The sequence below is a fragment of the Triturus cristatus genome, chromosome 1_2, assembly GCF_964204655.1.
Source record: "Triturus cristatus chromosome 1_2, aTriCri1.1, whole genome shotgun sequence".
NCBI classification, from domain to species: domain Eukaryota; kingdom Metazoa; phylum Chordata; class Amphibia; order Caudata; family Salamandridae; genus Triturus; species Triturus cristatus.
Genome location: NC_140580.1, coordinates 870,322,699 through 870,350,086, shown reverse-complemented (window position 1 = coordinate 870,350,086; position 27,388 = coordinate 870,322,699). Strand labels below are relative to the sequence as shown.

At 45.1% G+C, this 27,388-nt stretch overlaps 1 protein-coding gene across 2 annotated transcripts in view; it reads right to left on the bottom strand.

Moving 5' to 3' along the window:
* The window catches only part of MMEL1 (membrane metalloendopeptidase like 1), an 827,783-nt gene that overhangs the window by 90,570 nt on the left and 709,825 nt on the right, over positions 1 to 27,388 (bottom strand). For both annotated transcript variants that reach the window (XM_085609192.1, XM_085609188.1), the window contains exon 14: positions 23,767 to 23,865. In XM_085609192.1, the coding sequence (XP_085465318.1) occupies positions 23,767 to 23,865 (99 nt within the window). The remainder of the gene's footprint in view (positions 1 to 23,766; positions 23,866 to 27,388) is intronic.

The following is a 27,388-nucleotide window of genomic DNA, read 5'->3' as shown; positions in this document are numbered from 1 at the left end:
ACAGTTTTAGTAGTGTCAAAATGTTCACAATTACACTCATCGCCTGATATTAATCATGATAATGTACACACTATACTCTTAGGGGCTCATTATGATGTTGATCGGAATTGCCTCTGACCGACATCGTCTCAGACTTGGGACTGACCGACCTCCGGTCGGTAGGTCAAACCTCCTGATTAAGATGCAACCGAACACTGTTAGGTCGGATTTCCATTGTTCTCTATGGGAGCTTGTGTTACGGCCGTAAACCGGCCGTAACACAGGCGCCTATGGAGAAATGGGGGGAGGGTGCAAGACCCTGCACCCTGCCAAAAGGCACCCTATGGTGACTGACACACAGTGCTGTGTTTTACAGGGGGGTACCTTGGGTACCCCCTCAGCTATCAACTGTAGGCCGCAGGGAAAGGAGGCCCTGCCAGGGGCCTGCATAGTCACTTTCCGACAGCCTTTCCACATCAGAATGGCCGGCACGGAAAGGCTGTCAGAATCCAACATCGTAATCCCGACGGTGGAAAACGCCATCCATAGGGGGTTACGGTTTGGTTCTGACCAACAGGAATACTCCGAGGACTGGTCGGAACCGAGTTAGAATAACTGGCCGATTTACATTCCGATCGCAAACATCGTAAACGGGAGGTCGGAACGCAAACCGTCCGAGTCAGTCAGAAAGCCTCAGACGTGGTCAGAAAGGCTGCGACTGGCGGTTGGAGTCTTTCTGACTGACATCGTGTTCCCCCCTTAGTCAGAGTTGTGTACTGAAAAGAAACATTTGTTTCTGCCCATAGAATTGTATGTATTCTTTGTATATAACACCAGCACACATCCTTTCACTTATGTCACTATTTATCTTCACTGGGCCATTTTGTTGGAGCACCTGAAACATGATACTGTGTGTCTTTTGTATATTAATGAAATGACTACACAGTGAATTCAAATAACTGTATATTCACAATTCAATTGCTGTTATTATCTCATTAGCCAAGGGAATCAGTATCCTTTATAATATTGGAATACAGGGTTGGCCCATAATATTTTTGTGTATGCACTTCTAAGAAGGGCCAGAGTGGACTATCATGATGCTGAAAAGCACCTTACAAGAAATGAAAAACCACTGGTTCCATCTGCTGGACAATGATTATGTGATGTCAACCAAGATCCGTAAGGAATAACTCAAGTCCTCTGGCCACAACTCCCAGACACCACAATCAAATACACTTCGCTCTGTAAATAAGACATAGCAACCCATTTGAGAGATCAACTAGAACTCATTGGTTTGACATCACAACCCAAAACCTACACCTTCATATAATGGAAACAAACAATAGCAAAGTGAACACTATGCAAATGATATAACATAATTGAAAAATAAACAAAAATAGGTTTGTGTATTAGGCTTATATCTTGGGCCAGGTTATCATGTGGCACATCTAAAAATATTCAAAAGCTGTGGTTTGATGTGTAGATCATGGTATGTTATGTTATTATTTTGTTGTATGTCTTTGTTGAGCTCTTATGCTTTTTGTCATGCAATTGGACTGTTAGACCATGGCACAGGGAAAACTGTCACGTCGGCACAGGGAAAACTGTCACGTCGATAAGTTCAGCCCTGGAAGAAACACTGCCATTTTACATGTACACATTTCTTAAATTGCCTTCTTTTCTACATGATTACTTTTGGCACACATGTGCTTGCAGGACAGTGCAGGATTAGTTTCTCTGAAACCAAATTGCTTACAATTTCACTTTGGAAGTACACTATCATGACACCTTGAACATTTAGTAGAAGGCCTGACTACATATTGTGCAAATGTTATTGCTTGTTATTCATCCATGAGGTGATACATGTCTATCACAAAGTCAATAAACAATATCGACCCGGCTAGAACCTCGACACTGAAGCATGGATGATGTTATTATGAATACACATGCATTTCCATGCTCAAATCAGAGGAGCACTCTGCTGTCATTGCGAGGTCATCACTGTGTCAGAGTTTCAGCCCAGCTGATTCATGTTTGCCCTCTGCGAGGAGGGATGTCCAACTTGCCTTCAGGTAATCAGGAGTTAAATCATCATGTAGGGGATTCTTGGCAGGACACCCGCCCTCGGAAACTAGGTTAGGGAACGCACAGTAGGACACTATACCCAGTACTTATATGCTTGCATATATACACTGTTTTAACAAAATGGTGAAATCGTTCATCCTTTTCACTGCTATTATATTGCTATTCACTTTTATTTGCTTCTGCCTTTTAATCATTGCAGTGCATATATTCTATACAGGAATCACATAGTTCATTAAATATTGAAATGCCCCTTTGTTTATTTCTTGTGTATCTTCCTGAGTAAGCTCGAGTGACTGAGCAAAAAAGTTCTAGATCTGTTATCACAAGTCCTTGGGGAGTCAGGGGAGTCATGTTCTGAGGCTTCCCAAACCATTTGATACCTTGCCAGGTTTAGGGGTACTTATGAAGGTGCTGTGAGCTAGCAGGTCTATACCCCAAAATATCCTGAGGGGATGCGTGGAATCAGTCTGACACCATCCCAACGTTTATGTTGTCCAACAAATGTACAGTTCCTACTGAGAAAGTGGAAACCATACGAAATGACCTGGGATCGCCTTTGGTGACAAATTGACGGCTCAGAATGGCACATTTTGAGCATTTTGCCAATTTGGAGAATACGGCCTGTATAAGTAGGTTCAGCTGTGAACCGGGGGGCAAGTCAGCCGAGTAGCACATGTTCTGATCTTACATGTCTTTATGTATGATTCACTTGTGGCTTACTAGCATATTGGGTTCAAAGCCGAGTTGCTTCGGGCATAGCAATAAGGCTACATATTACACCAGTACTCAGATCTCTCCACTAGCCGCTCACTTATTCCAGAGTCCATTTCAATGCATTGACCATTATGCAAAACGCCTGACAGGAGGAAAATCCCACTTTTCTGTTCTGCAAATGTATCCCCTACAGGTCTGCCCTCCAGCTCGGAGAGCCAGAGCAGCCACTTTTGGAGGCTGCTTTTGCACTGGCGGCTCCTCCGCTAAGGAGGAGGAGCGACGTCCCACTGCTCGTTGAGTAGTGGAAAATAAAAATAAAATGATAATACCAAGAAGTTATTATCATCTTATTTTCCTTTGCGACTCTGGGCAGGGCAGGGCAGGGCTGGCTCCCCACAGACGGAGCAATAGTTGTTTGCACTCCCTCCTTACATGCGCATGACGCTTTGACCGGTCCTCTAGGGCCGTCCATACAGTCATGGTGTAGTTGGCATGTTCTCCATTGTGCTGGGTTGCACAGGCCCGTGGGGGACATACCAAGCCTCTCCAGCCACTGCCTAAGCGGGCAAACAGCCCACTCAGACCAATCGTCGTGATTGGCTGGCAGAGTCGGTAGCCTGGTTGCTTCTGGTGAAGGCTGCAGGCAACAACCAGGAAGTTGACAAGAAGGCGGAGGAGACGCAAATGCAGCAGCAAAGCATGTAAGTTTAATTATTATTTTTTTTCATCCTGATTCCTCCTCCACCCCCTGCCCCATCACCCCCATTCAGCGGCAGCCGCCACTGTGCTTTTGTAACTTTGAAGCTGGAAATCTCTACAACTCTTTAGCTCTACGATGAGCTAATAGTCCCGACTTCAGGCGTTTCTTAATAAATAATCTTGTTTACTGTCTCTTGACTGGTCTTATCTTTATTTTGTGTTCTCTTTAATGCCTAGAAGCTTTGCTTTGATGCGGCTCTACAAATACAATTAACATATCCTACCACAATAATACTAGCTGTCAGTGCTCGAAAGCCTGTGGGACGTTTAACTTTCAGCACCCCAATCCCCCCCTCCACCCCCCCCCCCCACCATAACCCTTAGACCTACCCACTGGGCATAAAGATCCTGCCTACAATATAAGCGTTTACATTTGCATTGCTATTCTCAGCGTTCCACAGATGGTCCTATCAGGCCCTGATTTCAAATGGGCCAGATAATTCTGCAATTTTAAATGGAGCCAAGTTAATGCACTCAGCAATTACAGGATTGTGATAAAATCTGTTTCCCATCAATTTTTCAAAGGAACTCTTTATTGGTGCGTAAAGCATCAAAATCCTCCTGTATTTTTTCGGGCCAGTTCACAACAGAGCCTGGCGGTCAGTCCTTCATTTGCTCGTGGAAGTACGGTTTGTGCCTGCTGCCTGCAGGGGACCAGTACCTCTAGTGCTAGGGAGTCCTGGTGAAGTCTTTGGGTCACAGAGGGGTTCACATTCCTTTTGGAACCGGTCTCTGCCCATGCCTTTTGTCTTATGACCTATGAGAGTGATAGCACTCACCTGCACGAAGTCAGACTTCTGTGTTGGTGGCAAATGGTTCAGAAAGTCTGCCAAGGTGTAAGGGGACTCTGTAACTAGGTGGGCACCCTCCAAGGGTACCACCTGGGTGCATGCCAGCTCACCCCTGACAAGAAAATCATGTTGGGGATGTAAAAGCTAAACACAACCAAATTTGGTGGTACCATCGTGAAGCTATCTATCCCAGTTTTGTCCTGTAGCCAGTCCATGTTAACCTATAGTCCGCCATTCGCTTATAGTAAACTTGAATGGCAAGGTTACTTTAGAGGTGTATATATCACTACAGATATGTCTTCACCATTAAGATAATTAACCCTGCCTCCAGGGTTTAAGGAGGACAACCTTAGAGGATGACTTACATACCTTAAGGCAGTGAGGTGACTGTCACACATGGTGTGTGCAGAGTCCTACTTGAGCAGAGAAATTGCTCATACATTGCAGCCCTGCAGACTTAAATTTTACTCGGGTCACTCAGGGTGGCACAAATAGTGCTGCAGCCCTACTGACCCTTTTAACACCCTTGCCCTGGATACCAAATGTACCCTATACTAGAGACTTATAAGGGATATTAAAGCACCTTGCCAATTGGGTGTACCAATTCACATTTCCTTTTGAGGGAAAGAGCACTGGCATGAGGCCTGATGAGCAAGTTTCAGGGCACCTTCAGTTCTGAAGCCACAGCGTTCAGAGCAAAAAGGGGGGGGGGAGGTAACCATACAAAAAGCGCACTTTCCTACAGTATTCCACTGTTTCATTTCTCGGTTGTTTGATTTGATGTGTTTTATTTCACTTAGGTCTTGGTCTCCGGCTTCAATGTCAGTAAGCAGGAGTCTGATGCAGACTAATACTTATTAAAGAGCTTTCCCATCTTCCTATGAAGTTGAGATATTGAAAAGTGAAAACCTGAAAAAAGCCTTCCAATGACCATGGTGTGGAAAACCTCTCTATCAAACAGATGTGGCAAACAGCATTGGCAATGTGTTTTATTTATTGACTACTGCACAAAGAGTGCTTGAGGACACTATAGCATGATTCAGACCCAAGAAAGGTTTGGTATTCATTTGTTCAAATTGAATAAACAGCTCCTAATTTCACACAACAGAGAATTGATTTGTGGAGTCCTTTGACCCAAGTTTAAATTTGTGTCTTTTTAAAAAGTGGTAAATTAATGGCGAAGATGCTTGAATTGATGCTCACATCTTTTATCAATCCATATCCAGCTAGAGGTTTTCCTCACGTGTAATACTGTAGCAGCTCCCCCTTCAAATACCATCTTGAGTTAGACCCCTTTCCTTAAAATGGTGTAGAGAAACCACCACATAGAATACATCAAGGAAACTACTAGGGGCATTAGTTCTTCCTTAGAATTGGAGTACTGCAGAAATGTGATATTCTATCAAAATGATATATTCATTGGCTATAATCTTAAGAATTATGTTCTGCAGAATTCATAAGCATATGTTTTGGGGGCTACAGATCATTTTCTGCTATAATTCGTTTTTAGGAAAGTGTAACACATCAGTAATATTTGCAAATTGGTACTCATTGAGTGAAGGCTAATGGCTTATGAAAAGCAAACTGTCCACATTTTAATGCCCATCAAATAGGGAAATCATGATTGTGTGATAATCACAGTTTTGTCAATGACTTTCTTGTAAAACTGCCACGATTACTACCCCAATTTCAGGTGGAATTTGCTCCCATTCATGTGAAGAGAGATTGACTTTCTCCATTGTAGATTAATGGCTGTATAGATGGATTCGCATTGTTGTAAATCTTGGGTGAATCTCAGGCTGTGGAGGCCTCACCTCCATTTGACCACTTGCTGATCAGATGGTGGATCCTGGTCTGCAACCAATCGCTCCCAAAGATAAATTACTCCGTGGGAGGTACCCAGGGGCACCAGAGTGGCAATGGGTGACCTTTGGTGAGATACTTCATGTCACCATGTAATCGTCATGGGGCACATGCTTGAGTATAGGCACCTCTCTAGGCTGTGGACAACTTGCCTTGTCTTGGGGGCTTGCTGGTGATGGCCATGGATCTGGGACCTGGAGCTTCCTGATGGCCCGCGATACTGTTTGTGTCTCCTCCTCCACCATACCTCACCAGAGATTATGAAATGATGGTGGCCTGTTAGCCAATTGGTACCTTCCTAAGTTTCCTCCTGGGGGACTGAAAAGCTGACAACTGTTAAAGACATGCCAGTGGATGAGCTGTATTAGTAGTGGGCTGGAAGAACTCTCCAGTCACCTTTCCTGGGCCCAGTATTGAGAGATGGTCCTCAGGGAGTAGTAGAAGGCTGTTAGGCTATCAGTTCCATTGGCCTTCTGATCTGGACAGCATACCTGAACTCAATAACAAGTCTATTTTGGTGTCAATATTAGGGATCATTTTGGCTTCCAACTCATAAGAGACGTACAGAGAAATTTACACAGGGATGTGCAGGCACTTGTATAATGCTGCACAATTTTGTGCTGCACCCTCAGGTTTATATTATAGTAAGTAAATTGACTTGATGCTTTGCATGGCATAGCGCCATGCGAGTGCCCATGCAAAACCTTAGTAAATAATCCTTTTCTTCTTTTAATTGCAAACTACCTGAAAGCAATCAAGGAGAGAAGATATTCCAAAGCAATTAACTTGTGTCAAAGAGATGGCCTGAAACTATAGAGATGAGCGGCATACATTTTCCTACCCCTATTGCCATCACTATGGTCATGGAGACCTATACTAGGAGGTGACAGATGAAACAGAACAGGAGGGTTGGTGGCTCATTGGCAATCAGCAATTTATGCCTAGTGAAACAGCAGACTATATATCTGAACACATACATCCTATAGTTTTGGCTGGCTTGATGGCAGAGAACGTATTTTACTAAACACATTCCGGTTTGCTTATTTTTTGCATCCTCAATACTTTGTCATGAAAGTTACTTATGTGCTTTTATATTCTAACAGTTTGTATATAAAGTGTTCAGGTACTCTCAGGTCTTGTTCATGCTATACAGAATGAAATTATTAAAATAAAAGAAATACATTTTTATGAAGGGTTCAGTACTTGAGTTGGTGCCACCGTAAGGAAAAACTACAAGTCAACAAAGATCCCAGCAAGTCCAACACAAGAGCAGTAAAATAAGGCCATCTTTTGCTCGTCTAGTCCCTATTTCACACTACCCCATTATAAAAGGGCTCTATCATTTGTGTTTATGGTGCCTCCTGTGTTACCCATTTTAATTGAGCAACTAATCAGAATAACTCAACATTGATGATGTAAGTTAAAACAAAGGTGTGTGAGACGTATGTTTATCATGGGAGGGTCTTGTACACCCTCTCTCTGTATAGGTCCAAACAGACCACTAAATCTGAGTGCCCAATTGATGGTTTATCCAAACTTCAAAAGATCCTCAATACAAGAAAATCCATACTAACCAGGGGCTTTCTTCTTGTCACATAATGACAGAGGGGTGTATTGACTGCGTGACTGTGGATAAATCAAACTCTCAACCATGCGAAAACGATGGCCCTAATGGATGGTAGTAGCAAGGAGGTACCAAATGAAGAACCATGCTACTGGATGTTGGTGAGTATAACTGTACTTTTTTGGGAAAATCCATTGCAAGTAGATAGTATCTGGTGGGTTTGCTTCCACCTTTCTCTTCTACCTAATTTAGGTGATCTCTTGTGTGAAACATCCATTGAGCACTTTGATACGTTGGTTTGTCAGAATTGTTGATGCCATTGTACAGTGCACTTTGTATAACAGTATGTATCAGGTGGTCTAGCTTTGAGATGGTATGGTACCAGAATATCGTAGCCAGAATATTGTCTGACATAAATCTAGTCCTAAATATAGTTTACATAAATACAGCCCATTGGGGTTAATCATGGAACATCTATAGTCAATAAGATGAAAGTTTGTAGATCATATTTAGGACACAATGCCATTGTCAATGTTAATGTTTATATCATGTCATATTTTTGTATACAATACACAACAATCAATCTTTGGAGTTTGTGCATATTTTGCATAGTCATGAAAAATTGTAATTATTGAAAAAATTATGTTTAATTTATGGCTGAATTTGAGATGAAAAACAACATAAGAAATATTTTTTTCAAAGGAAAACATGTGTTAGCTGTACTATTAAACATATGACTGTACAGGTCAATAGTAATCTCATTAAAACCACCGGGCAATAAAGATTGCTGAGCCGTTCTTCTCTTCTTAGAGTAGCATTAAATAAGAACACTAACTATTATCTAATGATGTTCAGGATGTTCTCTCCCACTCTCACAGGACTGCAGGTATTATCTCAATTGGATAATTGTAAACTTTTCCACACAATAGAACCATTGAAAGAAATGAAAAACCCCAAATGCCCTGAACATCATTTGCAAAAAGCATAAGACCTGATTTAGAGTTTGGCTGACGGTGTTAACTTCATCGGGATCGCGTAGGACAATACCTATCCCATGCTGAGGACCCTTTGTCTGCCAAATTTAGAGTTGTCCACCATCCCTGCCGTCAACTTTCTACATTGAGTAGAAACACTGTCATGGTGGTTCCTACCAATGTAGGAAAAGTTTGACTGATGACACCATCAACCATGACAGTTGACTGTCAAACTTTGATAAAGTGGTTTGGTTAAAAAAACAAAAAAACTAGGGGGCGTGGCCAAGATGGTGAGCTGGTAAGACATGTTTCCCTTCGTCTCCCCGCTCCTGGCTGCCGAACCCGTGCATAAAAGCAGTCAACATACCTGGGGCACCACCGGAGGTGTGTAGCAAGGGGCAGGGTGTACGATTGAAGGACGCAGCAGGACCAGACCAGCAGCGAGACCGGATCGAAAATGGCGCCCAGACCCGGACGGGCTTGCGGACACTAGTAACAGCCTGATGATAGGCAGCAGCCCTACCTTGTACACCGAGGGCCTACCGCTGCGTGAAGAGGTTAGTGCGGGGCTGGCGAAGTGCATGGGTGGACTGGCGGACGGGTAGCCCGGTGGCAGCACAGACACCGAGTCAGCAGGTGGGGGCCCTGTGCGGACTGTGACCGGCGAGGCCTGCTAGGCCGCGCCACATAGCAGCAGGTTTTTGGGGGTGTCGGAGAAGACAGATTGCCAGCGCGCTGCAGCTCTCCGCAGCGGAATACCGGCCAGAGGTATCGACTGGCGGGGGAGGCGAAGAGAGCTCGATCGCACTGCAGGGGAGCCTAGAGAAGGCTCAGCAATGGAGGGTGCAGCCTGCATAAGATCCGGCGCCGACACCAGCGAGGCCCTTAGAGGGACGGAGGGTCGTGGTGTTAAGTGGTGTCCCTGGGAGTGAAGAGGAACGAAAAGTGGGACAGAACAAAGATTCTGTGACACCCCGTGATCCATCGGCCTGAGTCCGCGGCTGTCACACGAGGGCATGGTGGCGGCTTATAAGAACCCAGGGCCCGGGAGCAGCAGAGGTGCCCGAGGGGCAGTGTAGGAAAGGTGAAGCAGGATTGACCGGGGTCCCATAGCTATCACCCCGGTGGAAGATTAGAGGAGCCGTTGGGGGCTGTCAGATAACCAGACTTAAGGGGCGAAGATAGCAGCGTAGACGGCGAGCTGCAGCAGCCCTGTGGATCGGGCTGAGGTTCAGGCTTACAGCAGGCCCCCTGGACCGAACACGTGGTGGAAGCACGCCGGGCCTGGTCCATTCTGCACACAAGAGAGAGAAATGTGCAGCCCGGTTAGGAACGAGCCGCAAGAGTGACTGCCTATATTCCAAGGGGACGAGGCCTGCATCGCTAGGCACCCCCCGGATCAGTCCCGAGCAGAGGTGGTGGGGTGACCCCTGTGGCCCGTGAGGCCATATCTGGGAGAGGGGCCTGACGCGGCCTAGCAGCGACTGGACATAGTGCACCACATTGCGGAGACTTCAAGGGGGAGGCCCAACGCAGCCGCCAGACCCACAGAGCACCGGCCAGAGCATCCGACTGGTGTGGGACGCTGGGGTGACAGCTTAGCTGATACGGTGAGCTGGTGTGGCAGGACAGGTCCCGTAGCACTGCCGAGAGGGGGGAGCGTGGCTGGGACCCGGGACCCCATAGTGAGTGCCTGCACAGTGGTGGTTGGAGGCCTTTAGCCCTGTGTACAGAGTCCAGCACGAGCACCGACCAGAGCGGGGCCTAGAGAGGCTTAGCAGCGCAAGACGGCATTGCGGTGATATACGGAGAGAACCGCATTGCTGGGGGCCCCACCCCGCGCCATTTCGGCTAGGGTTACCGACTGGCAGGCGGGGGGCTGGGGAGAGAAGAGAGTGGCACCACACTTGGAGCAGACCCCAATCAATTGGAAGGTAGCTAACTAAGTGGAGCACTGAGACGACGGATCAGGCATCCCTGAGCTTAAAGCCCAGGTGGAGAACAGGGCGGGACTGGTTGGTGACGCGGGAGGTCTAAGGTCCCAGCACAGATTGAGCAGGCCCAGCGGGCAACGGGCGCAGCAGCTGGAGTCACAGTATTCCGGCCAGACACATTGGCTGGCGAGCGCAGTACGGGATAGCGGCCTAGGAATACTGGGGGAGCAGAGTGTCTGAAGTAGATCAGGGAGCAAAGGTGAGCGGCCCACTCCTGGACTCCGTCCCCATACCACAGACATGTCCTCGATGAGAGGGAAAAAGACCGGACACTGAAAGATATGCTGTCCAAAAGCCCACAGTCTGGGGACAAAGAGGGCTGTCACTCCCGACAGCGAAACTGCATTTGGAGCCGGAGGGTGCAGACACCCCAATCACTCGCTCCTTCCTAAAGACACTCTTTAATACTTTGAGAGAGGATTTCCAGACACTTAAAAGCAAAGTGGCAAGGTAGGTGAAGGAGATCCGTCACGATGTGGATGCGTTTGGCGAAGGAGTAGCCAACGTAGAGGAACAGGAGCAGGCCAGAGAGGAAGAGGTGATGCAGCTCCAACAGGAGGTGATTCGATTGTGGGAACTGCAGATCGATCTACAGGCACACACAGAGGATCTCGAATACCACTCTAGTCGGAATAACATCCGCTTGAAGGGAGTTCCTTCAGACAAAAAGGACTCTGACATAGTTCAATATCTGCAGGGGATGTTCCACGACATCCTGGGAGTCCCGCTGGACTTTGAGATCCGTATCGACTGTGCGCACATTTTGGGCTGGAGAAGAAGAGCTCCCGCGCCTCCGCCGCACATCTTAGCCTTCCTCCCAGACTTTCCCCTCAAAGAACGCATCTTGAGAGAGGCCAGGGTGAAGCAAGTGGCCACGTATCTGGGGCATCCAATGGCTCTCTATTAAGACTGGGCCTCCATCCCTCTGCAGAAGAGGAGGGAGTTTAAGGGGATGAGGGAAAAGGGGGTGGCTTACTCTTGGGGCCATCCATTTCGATTGATTTTGAAATGGAACAGTAAACTTTATCAGGTCAGATCTTTACAGGACGCCTGCAAGATTCTAGGACTGGAGCTTCATAGCCCGGAAGAAACAGCCAGTCGGGAACACAGGCCACCTAGGGAACGGCGGCAGAGATTTGGACGGAGACGCTCACCTAATCACGTGCTGGGGCCAGATCCCACAACCATGGTGCAGGAGCGGCAGGCGACTCTGGAGACGGTCCTCAAGGACACAGCACCCCAAGACAGCTCAGGATTTACGAGGGGGCTGTTATACGCAATGAAGATAAGCAGGGCCGGGAGGGGGCTGCTGGGAGCAGGGAGACCGGGAACCTTGGACCACAGCATGCTCCTTATTCCTTCTTTTTCCAAGTGCCCGTGGCTTCGGTTAGCGGGCAATGGACAATTTTTGGGGGTGGGGAACTCTAGGTTGGGGTTAGGGAAGGGGCGGGTAGGTGGGTGGGAACTGGTGTGCTACAAAAAGGGCTAAACGGAAGGGGTTCGATGCAGGGACACTTAGAGCAGCGGAAGCCCACACACATGTGATGGGATTGGGATCCCATGGGCCAAGAAAACAGGCTATACTATGACCTCATGCCACACTCCACACTACAAGTAGTCACCCTCAATGTGAAGGGTCTTAACAACCCTATTAAATGGAAATCCATACTGTCCTACCTGGAGAACCTGGGGGCAGATGTGTGTCTCATACAGGAGACTCTTCTCCTCCCCAAAGATTGGCATCGGATGAAGTCCAGGGCCTTTCCCCAACAATTCTTTTCTTCCACAACAGATAAAAAAGCGGGAGTGGCCATATTAGTCGCTAAGTGATTTGCTGCGAGGGTAGGGGATAAAGTGGCTGAAGTTAAAGGTCGCCTCTTAGCCTATAAACTCTGGATAGGGGGATCACCCTTAGTGGTGGGATCCATCTACGCGCCCAATTCGGGGCAGGAGAAATTTCTGACGGCGGCTCTCTCCAAGGTCCTGAGCACGCAAGAGTGATGGTTACTGGTAGGTGGGGATCTAAACTTAGTCATGGACACCACACTAGACAGATCCAGCTACCATTACGCCCAAACAGGAGCACTGTCTAATGTAGGGAAATGTTGGCTGCAATCTAGAGGACTGGTGGACATCTGGCGGGTGGCTCACCCACAATCCTCTCAATTTTCTTTCTACTCACACGCGCACCGTACTTATGCCCGACTTGGCTACTTGCTAGGCACTACCAAACTGAACGACGTAGTGGGTGATGTTGACATCATCCCGGCAGCACTCTCAGACCACAACGCAGTGACTCTTCGGCTACCCCCGATACATAGACAGAAGGGGGGTTGGCGACTTCGAGAAAGCCTGCTGCACAGTGAGGTGGTGATGAAACAGATTCATAAATGCATTACAGACTACCTAGAACTGAACGACTCTCCTGACATGTCCCTACCCACTTTATGGGAGGCTCTCAAAGCGGTGGTGCGTGGGGAACTGATCACCATCTCTGCAGCTGAGAATAGAGAGCGTAAGGATAAACGGGAACATCTCACGGCTCAAGTGCTAAAGCTGGAATGGGTGCACAGCAGGACCGGTGCGCCTAGAGTTTGGCGCCAATTGAAGGCGGCACGGGCCCAACTTGCAGGGCTCGATTTGGATAGGGCTGAATATGCGGCCCTTAGGCTCAGGCACTCCTACTATATCGGGAAGGACAAGACGGGGCGGATGTTGGCGAGTAAACTCAGGGCCCGTACACAGCAAATGAAGGTCCAGTCTCTCCAGAATGCTAAGTGGGAGGTGGTGGAAGGGGACGCTGAGATTGCGAGGGCTTTTCTGGAATTCTACTCTGCCCTTTACCAGAGGGATGCACACCCAGGCCCCAGCATAGACACATACCTACAAGGAGCAAACACGACGGCACTAACTAAGGAGGAGGTGGACGCACTAGAGGCACTGATTTGGATAGAGGAAGTTATAGGGGCGATTTCCCACCTCCTTGAAATCGCCAGGCCCGGATGGTTTTTCGGCGGGTTTTTATAAATGTTTTTGCCAGCTCTTAATCCCGGTTCTGATGCTGCTTTTTAACTCCTTCAATTGACGTGGGACAATTCCACCTGATATGCTGGCGGCCTTTATCATGGTGCTTCCCAAGCCCGGGAAGGATAAAACCCTTTGCGGCTCCTTTCGTCCGGTGTCCCTTCTTAATGTTGACTTGAAGCTGTTCACTGGGGTTTTAGCGGCCAGGCTGGGCCCACTGATGCAGGGCATCATTGAACCGGACCAGTCTGGATTTATTCACAATCTGCAGAGTAGCGATAACACGAAACACATTCTTCATCTCGTCGACAAAGCCCACCGCACGAATATGGACGCCCTTCTGCTGTCGGTGGATGCCGAGAAGGCATTTGACCGGGTACACTGGGATTTTTTGGATAAAACTCTAGCTCACTTCAGCCTAGGAGACCGGTACACAGCCTGGGTGACAAGTTGTTACAGCGCGCCCACAGCGACAATCAGGGTGAATGGGATATCGTCTAGCTCTTTTGAGATCCAACGAGGAACGAGACAAGGGTGCCCGATATCGCCCCTTCTTTTCGCGCTATATATTGAACCATTGGCGCAGAAGATACAGGACAACCCCGATATTCTGGGCATCCCCTTTGGCGGGGAAAGACACTCCGTGAGCCTCTATGTGGATGATATCATTGCGGCGCTTGAGACGCATGAGCGATCTGTGCCGGCATTCTTACAAGGACTGCAGTCCTTTGGACAGGTCTCTGGTTTTCGGGTACATGTCGGGAAGCCAATGATTCTTTGACTGGACCAGCGAGGGGGGACATCAGGGACGGGAAGGGAACCTTATGCAGGGATACAAGCAATAAAGTTGATCCTGTATCTGGGGCTTGAACTGGCTCTGTCCATACTACAGGCGGTCAAGCTAAATTATTCCAAACTACTCGCTCGGGTCACTAGGGAGCTACAGCACTGGAAGCATCACCAGCTGTCGCTGCTGGGATGGGTCACAGTGATCAAGATGTCCATCCTTTCCAAAGCACTGTACTTATTCCAGACGTTACCGGTTTGGCCCCCACCAGGAACTATCCACAAACTACAGCGTGCGATACAGCAGTTCATATGGGCTGGGGCGCGCCCCCGTCTACGAAGGGAACTAAGCTATAGGCAGCCTGATAAGGGAGGCCTGGGGATTCCGAATGCGCTGGAATACTTTAGAGCGGCGCTATTAAGGTACTTAGTAGAGTGGAGTCGACCGGAATCTGAAAAAAGGTGGCTATTCCAGGACAGGGCGCTGGGGAAACTCTCTCTGTGGAAAGTCCCCTTCTTGTAGAGGGCAGATAGGCCACTGAATCTCTTTACTGCAAGTTTGGGATGGGGTGGCCACTAGACGAGGCTTGACATCCTTCCCCTCCCCACGACTCCCTTATTTGATAATCAGGAGTTTACACCAGGGATGGACGAAAGAGCGTTTGCGGCATGGGGAAAGATGGACTGCAAAGCGCCAGGGCACTCATTTGACCTGGAGGGGATACTTCCATTTCCTGACGTACGACAAGTTTATGGCCTTCCGGAATCAGAACGGTTCCAGTACCTCCAAATTTGTCACTGGCTTCTTCAGCCGGAGGTGCAGCCAAAAGTGAGTAGGACATTGACAAAATATGAAAAGTGGCATGTGACGAAACATACTGACAAGAAAATGATCTCTGAACTGTATGCTATGTTGTGCCCGCCAGTCTCTACACAGCTTACTGTCAGCCAGAAACGATGGGCGAGTGAACTGGGGTGGGACCTTACGGAGAAGGAATGGAGAGACATATATTATAGGACTAACCATACGGCATGCAACACTGCCAGCAGGGAATCCGCCATCAGGATAGCCAAGTACGGGTACTTGACGCTGGTACGATTGAACAAAGGGAACCCAGACCATAGGCCCGACTTGTTGGCGGGGATGCAGGGAGGAGGGAACGCTGGTGCACCTGCTATGGGACTGTAAGGATCTGACAGGTTACTTGACCAAGGTACTAGATGACGTGGACCGACAATTCGAGACAGAAATACCGAGGATCCCAGCCTATGTTGTGTTAGGATTGCCTAACCCGTTGTCTTACACTTTAAAGTCTAGAAGGGGGAAACAGATGGGACTGGCCCTAGGGGCAGCAATTCAAAACATCTTATTGCATTGGGGGACACAGACACGACCGAAATACAAGGGGTGGCTACATAGATTATGGTACATCTTGGGGATGGAGTGGATCCATGCTTCCCTCACTATCTCCGCGGGTGGATTCAGAGAAATTTGGCAGCCGCTAGTGTCCCTATTGGCTACCGAAATGAACCAAGTTACCTGCCCGAAATATCTTTACCTTCTCCGACTCACAAATACAGACGAGCCACATTGGGATCCCTGATTGGAACTCTGGATGTTGACCTCCATATTGGCCAAAACTGAGGTAGGCCCTAAGCACACCAGTTCGTGGGTGGGAAGGGTGGGGGTGTCGTTGTTGTTCTTTTATTTCTTTGACATTGTTGTGTAGGGAAAACCTCTTGATACTCTGCAGCAGGTAACAACCTTAAAGAAGTACCCTATGGACATTGGCAGGACCCCACAGGCCGCACACAGACACCCATTGCTGAAATGTATGCCCAGGAGGGGGGGTAGCAGGGAAACCAGGAATGGGTTTAACAGATGTGTATGCGGTTACCTTATTGCAGAATGTCAATCAAAACAAAGTTAAACATAAAAAAACTAATGCCCAAAATTGCAAAGTTGTAATTTGTTTAAAAAAAAAAAGAAAAGAATGGACCCACACAGTAGTAGTTTTCGCTCAGCATGTGGGGGTTATTTTGTTTTCTTTCTGTCCCTTACTATCAGGTTTTTCCTGTTGGTGACGGACAGAAAAAAAAGCCTTTGCATCGTCCGCCCTAAGTAGGGCTGACAGAATACAGTCCTTCCTCCTCCATCAGGCCATCATCAGAGGAAGTCAATATCACCTTACCTTGTTTCACTATCAACCACTAGTCCTTACATATAGAACTGAAGTTAGCATACTAAATTATCCCAGTCATAAAATGTATCTGTTGCAAAGTCATCCTGTGCCCTGGGCACCCCCCAGATGTTTGCTGACTGATACAGGTGGTAACTGACTCTGACTGACCCTGGGCTCTGACTAACCAGGCCCAGAGCCAGTGCTATGCTGAAAGAGACACATTAGAATACAGTCAAAACACCTACATACACTAGGGTACACAATGGTATGGTGGGGTACCCCTGTGATTGGCATGGCCTCCCCTATAGGCCCCTAGTATATAATAGAGCAGTGGGATTGGAACTACCTAGAAGTCCCAAGTACCCTGGGGCATGGCAGTTTAGAAGCCAGCAGCCTTTTTTCTGCACTTGCATGTGTGCACTGCTGAAGCCTGAGGTTAGTTTAAAAACAGCCCTGGGTGCCAGGACTGCTTTTAAAAGCTAAATTGTGCCCAAACTCAACTTTGGTGTTTGGGGCACTTAAAAATGGATAACCTACACTGTTTTAGCATATTAGGGACTCCCAGGGTCTCCCCTGCAGGGGGGAGAGTCTAAGTAAATTAGACATCCTAGGGGTGTGTTTAGCCAGCTCTTTCCTCCTTGCTGGAAAATCAGCCATTATGGATTTGGAAGATTTGATGCACTCACTGATGAACGAGGAATAAGTATCAGAGAGAGGCAGAGCCCTCCAGATATGCTGCTTGAAAGTTACTGAAGCAAGAAGTGCCCTGTTGAGAAGATTTGCTGTGCAAAGATTTCTAAGGCCTGACCTCTGAAGACTGCACCATCTGAAACTACAGCCCTGTGGATTATCTTTCTGAAAAAGAACTAAAGAGTGGACCCCCTGAAAGCTACAGGTTAAAAGAGCTCATCTGGACCATCACCAACTAAATCTACACCTTGGAGAACTACCAGTGGATTTGTAAGGGTTTTGTACCAGTGCATTGTGGGAACTGACATCCTCAACTTTCAAGGACCATCTTGTAGCTTCCAGACCCTTGGAGTGAGTTTGAGACACTTTGGGACCCCTTGAGGAACTTCAGGAAGAAGTTCAAGAAGTTTGGAGAACTTTGAAGCAACTTTGAAAAAAAGCTCCATAAAGGGACCGACTCAACCTGGCCAGCCTTCAACTGCGAGCCGGCCAAGCCAACCAGGTTCGTCCCGCTGAAAGCTCCATCGCTCCAACTTCCAGAGATTGACCGGGACTAGGGAAAATCTGAAGCTGGCGAACCCTCAACAGATCTGGCTACATGAGGAGCATCGAGAGACCCCGCAAGAAAAAGCTCCAGAAAACTTTCCAACTGCGCTCGTAGAAAAGGTGACCGGGAGCAACCACGAGTGCCAAGCCATCTGCCTTCCATCGCGTACCGGCCTGGATTCCTGGGTTGCCCTGCTGAAGCGTTAAAGGAAAATTTTCTAAATCCGCTCCAGGGAAGTTGACCGGGAGCTCGTAGAAAGGCAAGCCGGCGAACCCTCACTGGATCCGGACTGGCTAGGAGCTTTGAGGACTCTCGAGAAGAAAAGCTCAAGAAAAGTTTCTAAGTGTAAAGGTAGAAACTGAGACCGGGACCTGCCGCGTGCTGTAGCCACTCAGGGCTCCATCGCGCCCGGCCTGAAACTTTGACTTTGGATGGTCTATCGCAAGCAGGTATCACAATATGGTGCTATAATCTTCTAAGTGCTATATTTTTATAATCTGTGAAAATTCATATCTCCAGTTCCCTACATTGGATGTTTGTCGTTTTGGTGTGATTTTAAAGATAAAAACATTTCCTATTTTTGTAAATTGGTATTGGATTTTTATTATGTGTTGTGTCTTAATTATTTACTGAATTGGTGTTTTTAAATGCTTTATATACCTGTCTTTGACGTTAAGCCTGTCTGCTCGCAGCCAAGCTACCAAGGGTTGAGCATGGGAATAATTTTCTAAGACCTATGCTGAGTCCTACCATGTGTTAGTGGCCTTGTTGGCAGTGGCAGACCTACCTTTGCCCCTACCAATAATCCACTTTCCAACAGTATCCTTAGAGAGTTTTACTGGATTTAGGAATTTGACAATTTATATTTTAGAGTCAATGCAAAAGATATTTTCACAATCTGTTTATTCACAAGGAACCATAAATCAGCTTCTCAGTTTATACAAGTCAGATTACAGCATTCCAGCTTTCATCTGCTGGAGCAAATAATAGAGTTCAAACTTCTATACATAGTACATGATGTCCGGATGTCCCTAAGGGAAGACGACCAGCAAAAGTTGGGGTCATATTTAGAATGAAGTAACTGAGTGCGGCGTTAGCCTTCCTGGCTTAACGCGGCACTCCGTCACTTCAGAAACGCAGGGCTGCACCATATTTACAACAATCCCCCTGCACTGACGCTTAACTCAGCAGCCTAGCGCCAACGCAGGCATCCTTGGACCATAGTGCAAAGGTGTCTGCGTTGAGGGGAAGATTGCTTATGTGCAGGAAGGTCTCCCTTCCTGCAGAAAAACAATCTTTAGATTACGTTTTGTAACTTTTATGTACACACAGAAGTTACAAAATTTTGTTTCTTTTTTTGATTGTTTATGTGCAGGAAGCGACACATTCCTGCAAATAAACAATCAATAGCAATTTGCTGTTTCAATGTGGGCTGCACAACACAGCACTCATGGAAACAGCAAAAACGAGGAGAAATAAAGCATTTCTCCTCATTTCGAATGTTTAAGACAAGGTTTTCCCTGGTCTTAATTTTTGCGCTGCCTCCTATTTACGCCACCCTTGTAAATAGGGGGCAGCGTCAATATCAATGGGTGTTTTGGTGGAACACCCACAGCAACATTGATTGCCCTCCCCTTTCACGCTAAGTACAGCATGAAATGGTGCCTTATTTACAAGGCAGCATTAAGCCACGTTAAGTGTCTTAACGCTGTCTTGTAAATAAGGTGAAGCCCAAATCGCCATTGTTGTGACAGTGATAGGGCTTGTAAATATGCCCCCTAGTTTTCAACTAGGCCCGATACCCAAATTACTTACACAAACTAACTCCAGGCATAAACACATTAAGGAAACCTATCACAAAGCAGTGTGGCTTCCAAACTTCAACTGAAGGAAAATAGAAAGGCAATTATCCTTGGGTTTTCTTCAACGTTCAGAAGCAATTATCAGCAATTATATCTATATATTGATCACCAGGACCCTTCATTGGGGTTTATGAGTGGGGTATACTTGGTGATTAATAAATAGAAACAATAGGCCCAGAACTTGCTTTATGACTGTTAATGAGCAGTCATCTGTTAGCAATGTGTTTGGTACCTGATTAGTCAATGCCAACGCTGCTCACTTATGCAGTCCTTGTTACCTGTTCATTGATCAAGAAAAGCCATCCACTCAGAGTATGGTTGGAGTCTGTTTCTTGATCGATAGCGATCATCACCTACAAAGACACTTGGGTGCTCGTTCCCGAAAAGAGATAGAAGAGTTACTGATACATAGGTACATAATTTATGCTAGAGTAAAATGTGTCTGATTCATAAAATGTGACTGAAGTCTATAATGCATGGGTATAATATGTGTTATGAATGTGTACATTAAATTCTGAAAATGGGTATCCAATTTTTGGATAAAGCCAAGCAAAGTAAAATAACAGCCTCCACCTACAAAACTGCAAATTTCGAAGCAAGATACCCAAAGCAGCAGCAGCAGATTTCCATCTATTTCTTCAGTAGTAAGAGCTTCCTGCTTCAACCGGTCCAAAATCAGGATTTTTACCAAAATTGCAAAAGTCGGAAAACATTTGCTAATTTGTAATTCTCCCCCGTGAGAGAGATAAACCTACTTTATAAGGGCAAAAAATAAAGAAAAAGTTTTTTCCAATAGGCATTGAACCTTTGTGCATTGGCTCCTTGATGTCTGATTATCGTTCTTGCAACCGTTAGTTGATTACAGGGACATTGTTGTTGTCTCTGAGAATTATCAATCATCAAGTGGGAAGGAGTTTGACTTATGTTTGTCGATTACTATTACGAGCTTCCAATATTTTGGTGTCTTCCAATTGATCACGGGCTGAAAAGATGTTCAGACATCATTCATTGGTAGGCAAGAGACTTGGAAGGCAGAGACGTTTAAGACATGGGCTAAGTGGGCCCTGGCCCAGGGCCCCAGCCTTTTTGGAGGCCCCTTTATAGAGCCTGCAAAAGATTGCTTTAAATGCTGTTTTCTTTAAGTTTATTTTTAATGTGGGTGGTGTATGGGCGTCTATAAGAGACATCTTACAGAGAACTTTTTATGTTTTTCAACACCATCCAGCATCCATAAACAAAGTTCATTTTTGATCAAAACAAGCCTCACATATGAAAAATGGGCAGAGGTCACAAAGATTTTTTGTGTAATAATATTAGAGAGATGCTTCTGTATAATAATATTGAAAACTCAAGTCACTATCCTTAAACATTTGATGTAAACATATTTATGATGTGGACTAGTGTATCTGTGCACTGTCAGTGACCTGGCCGAAGAAGGCATGAAAGAGCTGAAATAGCATCATAAATTCAAAACTGTTCCGAACAGGGGCCCCAAAATTACTTTTGGCCCAGGGCCCATGAAATCCTTTAGATGTCCCTGTTGAAAGGTGTAGAATGCATGATCCTGCACTCTGGTAATTGGGCTCAGGTGGAGTAAGATAAGTTGGGTCGATTATCACAAAGAATTCCTATTGACAACGACCTGCACCAGGGGTGCGTTTTAGCACCCCTGCTATTTAGCCTATTTTTGGCCGACCATCCCACCTTATTTTCCCAATCTAAGTCTTTTTCCCCTAAAATCGTGAACAAGCACATTGTCTGTCTGCTTTATGCAGACGATCTTGTATTACTGGATTATACCCCTATTGGTCTGCAGAGGAAACTAAATGCTCTGGCAACTTATAGCAAGCAGAACCAGCTCCACATTAATTTGGAAAAGACCAATATTTTGGTCTTTGGAAAAAAAGTAAATAGCTTCACCTGGAACTTAGGTACACGGGAGGAGGAGGAAGCCGATCAATATAAATATTTGCGCTTAACATCCAGAAGGAATCTGAATTGGGGTACGCACTGGGACGGCACCAAGCTGAAGGGCCTGTTGCAGGCTAGTTGTCTATCAAGATTTAATAGTAGATTTGAGGGACTTTCCCATATTCCATTACTAAGGGCTTATGAAGGGAAGGTACCTCCGCTAGGTCTGTATGGAGGAGAGGTTTTTTTCCTTGATCCTACATGTGAATGGGACAGATTAAACGGGGTAGTGCTTAAAAGGCTCTTATCACTCCCCCAAGGCACCATGGTTCAGGCCATAAGGAGAGAGTGCAACCTGGTCTCTTGGAACCTGGCGGCGTCTACGCGTGCTCTTAGATACTTTAACACACTTTTGGAGGATGATGAGGTGGTTAAAGTCTCCAAATTGTGCTGGGAAGAGATCCAATGTAGTGAAAGGATGTGGGGAAAGGCCGTAAGAACCAGACTAACTGCACTCAAGAACCTCCATTCAGATAGTGGTACAATTACATCTTGGTTCCCCTTCAAAGGCAAGCATGCATTGAGAGAATCTGTTGCTCTGGTGTCTGAATCAATTGACCTATTGTATCTAAGCAAGAAACCATCCATTAGCCTTTCAATATCTACACTGGGCCAATACACTATTTTTCCTTATTTATTGCAGTTACCAGACCCACGATTGAGAAATGAAATATTAGGTGGGATGTAATCCAATCTATTCATCCCTCCTACACAAGACTAGGGTGCAGAATAATAGTGGTCTCTGCCCCTGCCCCCTGAAAGTTAAATGCTCCCTACTGCATATTCTTATGGACTGCGTCTTTTATCCTGCAAATCGAATTAAGGTTTTAAGACCTTTGTTTTTTAAATATGATGTTTTTCATAGGTGGAAAGCTGTGGAGATATTGTCAGAAATGCACTATTTAGATGTGGCATTTGGAATTGCTCAGTTTTTACGGTCTGTTGAACAGAATTTTAATGATGAAATGTATTGGGTAGTTAGGAGGGGGCCCTTTTAATGATTTTAATTGTCAACTGAGTCTTTAGCATGTTTTATGGACAACTGTTTTTCTACCTACCTACCTTTAGATGTCCCTGTTAAAAGGTGTGGAATGGTGAAAGAGAGAACGACAGGTGTCAGTGTGATCATATGTATGACCATTCTAATCTGACATAGTACATGTGCAATGTACACGTGTAATGTGATGACATAATAATGAAGGAAAGGAATTAGAAACAGGGGGCCTGATGTATGAAATGCTTTTCACCCTCATAATGTTGAGACGCCCACACTGGCAGGTTATGTGAGGGTGAAAAACACTAATACTGGGCATTAAAATGACATTTAATTTCACATGCCTTTGGGGCTCAATGACACCATTGTGATTCCTTGCGATTTACATTGGAAAAGGGCAGCTCCGTTTCATGCAATTTGCTATAAAACTTATCAATAGTTTGATAATGTCTGTCAGGCACAAAACACTGAAAAATTACTGAAGACCCTTGTAAGTTGTTTCCATTAGCAAAGTAGAAGCTGTCCAGGTGGAACAGCTTGCTCTGCGAAAATAGCATCCAAGGGCATTGTGAGGCACAGACAGAGGTCTCATGGATGGTTGCCTCCACTGATGTCCATAATGCCTTGTGCCACTTTTTAGCATTGCAATAACTTTCCCTATCAGGGACAGAAGTTGCACCTTGATGGATGTAGATAAGGAGCTCGGCTCTCCCACACCAGCCTCCACCTCTCGAATTGGAGCTGCTGACAAAAGATTCACAGGAATCTTGCCTCATGAATATTGATCAGATAGGATTTCTGAAATCTTTACCATCATACTGGTTGCACTATGCCTGTGTGACACATCTAGCACAGCACATAGAGTTAGCCAGAGGGCATTGCAGATACTGTGCAAATACAACATTGTGATGCCCCATGCCGAATAATACATCTCACCCATGTTGTGGTAAACTTTGCCACCAGCGCAATAGGCCAAGATGTCTCACCTTCTCCCGAGCTTTCCCTTTTGATGCACTGTCCATCCATTGCAGTTCATCCAGTGTCTCAATAAACACCTCTCGGATCTTTTCAATCAGGTCCCGGACCTGAAAAACAGTGATAACACAGATTATATACTGCGGTCATGGTAATCCATGGTTCTCTGCAAAATAGGTGAGAGCTTGTCATCAACAAGAACCATGTAATGTTCCAACTATATTCCATATGAATGGAATCTGAGATTGCTTGAGGCAGAAGAAATTAGAATTGGTAGACCCTCATAGGATCTCTCGCTCATCTGCTGTATTGTGGTTTTGTAGGAATGAATCATCCAAACAACAATGTTCATAAAATGGAAATAATTGCATGATTTAAGTGTTCACATTACATTGCTTAGTTGCAGGGAATAGATTTTCCCTTAAATATGTTTTCTATTTTTTAAAGGATTAAAGTGCATTTTCATTACAGAAAGGATAGCTTATTAAACAGATCATTATAAATGTCTTCAAAAAGGGAGTATATTTAAAAAAAATAAACCCAATATTTAATAATGTTTTCAATTAAATGATACACAGTTAGGTCATCTGATGGGATACAATGATAACGTTAGACACTACTTACTCTTTTTTTTACTCTGTGTAAGGAATGTCTCATTGCAAGCTATACTAAAGTTAAAAAGTAAATTCTGTATAGATAAAGTGAATCGTATTACTTTCCAAACGACTCCCAGTTTGGCAAGTGACGTTGCTGGAATTAAAGAATTAAAGAAAAATAATATGGGAACCACAGAAAGATCAGCATAATGGGGATTGATGCTTGAGGAGTAAAGTCAAGGAAAATCAGCCTATGGTCTGCCAGTACATGTATACTATTTTTACAAGTGCCGCTGTAAAGAAATTGGCAATAAGGAGAAATGCCACAGAACTTAAGCATGAAGCCCTATTTTTCAAAAATGGTTGGTAGGATATCGAATTTGTTCATGTGACCATTAGGACCAGAGTAGGAAAGAATCCTCACACTCATATAATGGAGAAATATGTCTAACAAAGGCACACAATAATAGAACAGGCCTGGTGTCGGGTTGCTTTATGTGTTCTGCAGACAGGGCCCTTTGAAATGTAATCAATGAAGGGTACAGCCCCTCCCCAGCATTCAGTCTGAAAGACCCTCTACACTCACCCTTTGTCTCACTGCTTGGAAGCAATACCCAACCCACAACAGCAGAGCTTTCACAGTCAGGTGACCCATGACAATGGCAGAAAGGTACAGTTGGTTTGGCCAGAAAAATGCCAACTTTCTAAAAGTGGAATTTTTTAACTTAAAACCTAAAATCCAACTTTACCGTTAAATATTATTTAAAATTACAATTCATTTGAATGGAATCATCATTTCTCTACCTGCTCCCAAACTAAAGTTAGCACTTATTGCATGTAATAGGAAACCCAGTTTTAGTCTATAGGACAGACTGAGCTTGTAAACAGGAAAAATGACTTAGGAGTTTTTTTACTGCCAGGACATACAAAACTTAAACCCACATGTCCTACTGTTCAAATACCACGCGCCCTGCCCTATGAGCCAGTAGGGCATACTTTATGGGTGACTTATAGCTCTTAAAAAGGAAGGCCAGGCCTGGTAAAAGGTTTTTTTGCTGGGTCAAAATGGCATTTTAAAACTGCACGATGGCTGCAGTGGCAGGTCTGGGACTATTTTGGTTGACCTACGTTTATTTGGTGGTACAATGAGTGCAGCTGCCCACTAGTACCATTTAACTCACTGGCCCCGGGTACAGGTAGTGCCATTTACTAGGGACTTACAAATAAATTATTTGTACCAATTAGGTGTAGTCTAATTGTGTCATGTTTTAAGGAGAAAGCACAAGCACTTTAGCACTGGGTAGTGGGGGAAAAGTGTACATGGTCCTAATACCATCAAACATCAGGGAGTGAAACCAAAAGGTTTGGGGGAATATCACACCATGGATGTCAGGTCTAACACTCTCTATCCCCGGCCACTTCAGTTTCCTATCCTACACCGCAAGGTGAGATGACACGTGGTATTGAGATCACCTTGTTCACAAACAGCACTTTCATTTTGATTGTAATATGTGGAATGGGGGATACTATGTCAATGTGCAATTCTGATAAATGCTATCAGAGGTGTAAGCTATGTTATGCACACAGAGGCACTCATTATGAGTGGCTCAGTAAATGGACTTGGTGTTCCTCAATTTTATAGTTAACAATACTGGTCTAATAGTATCTCTAGGAGTGGGGGAAATCTGGTACACTCTGGATTGTACCCCGAGGATCCACAAAGAAATCACCAGTGGAATTGGTAATTCAGGGTCAGATTCCCATAATAATTCCTCATTTTGGGTGAGACGTTAGGAAATTTCTGGTTCAAAGTTAGGAGAGCCGTAGAGTTCCTGCAGATCTCCTAATTCCGATGGGGCCAGTAAGTGCTGATACTGGACTCATCGACATTAAGAGGCCACTCATAATGGGGGTCAGAGTATGCAGTTTCTAACGTCCCCTCTCTGAATATACATAATAGTGTTTATTCCCTACCACTCAAAGAGACAGAATTCTCTGACTGACCAGTCAAAAAGTGTGCATGAATGTTTTCCTGGCTCATTTTCTTTTCAGAAACTAATTTTGCTGTCAACATTTATACCCAAACTAAAAGTAAATGATGCACCACATTTGTGCCTAATGTATATCCGATGTACCATATTTTTGCTACATGTACAGCCAGTATTGACAAATATCCAAGACAAAAAATATTTTTCTTTTCCCCCCCAATCAATCAATCAATTAATCAATCAATCAATTAATCGGTATGAAATTACTAAATTTGTAAAGCACTTTAATACCTGGCGCTAGGTAAGGAAAAAAGACCTTAATGAAAGGGATTATTGAGCGTATAGCCAGATTTTCAGATCATTTTGGTAGCAAAAAAAGGTCAAAGTGTTTCACAAGCTCACTATTAGCATATTCCCCATCTTTTTGGCTGCTACCGAAATGGATCTTGCCCTCAAACCAGTACTATTGCTCTTGATGGCAGTGTAAGAGTAACTTTAATAGTGAACTGATCAGTTCTATTGTCCTGATATCAATATCTAAGATGGATTCACAAGCAAATCTCGCTAAATTGGAGTGTTCTATACTATAATCTTTAGAGAGGTAGGATTTAAACAAAATGCACAATATTTAGTTAGAGCTCCCCAAAAATTCTATTACAATACATTTCAAAACCACTCTGAGCATAATATTCTCTTAAAATGAAGTTTTTATGAGTAAACATTTGTTTTTGGCTTGTTCTACAACCGGTGTTGAAGAGTATTGCACAGACTATTACAGTATTAGGTAATTTACGTCTGTTTACCATCATCTCTTCAGCCAAAAATAAGAATGTCTGCATATAACAGCAGACAAAATGTTTTCACTTAAACTACTCCAGTAGTATAATTTTATTATTCAATGATTTGCTTATTGCAGATTTTTGTGTATGGCAGTTCAATTTCTATAAGTCAATTATTCAAGTGTTATGTTAAAGGTGTACATATGCCTACCATAACTGATTGTGTAGTCCAGTTTATAGCTCACCTGGGATGCACAACCACACAAAGGG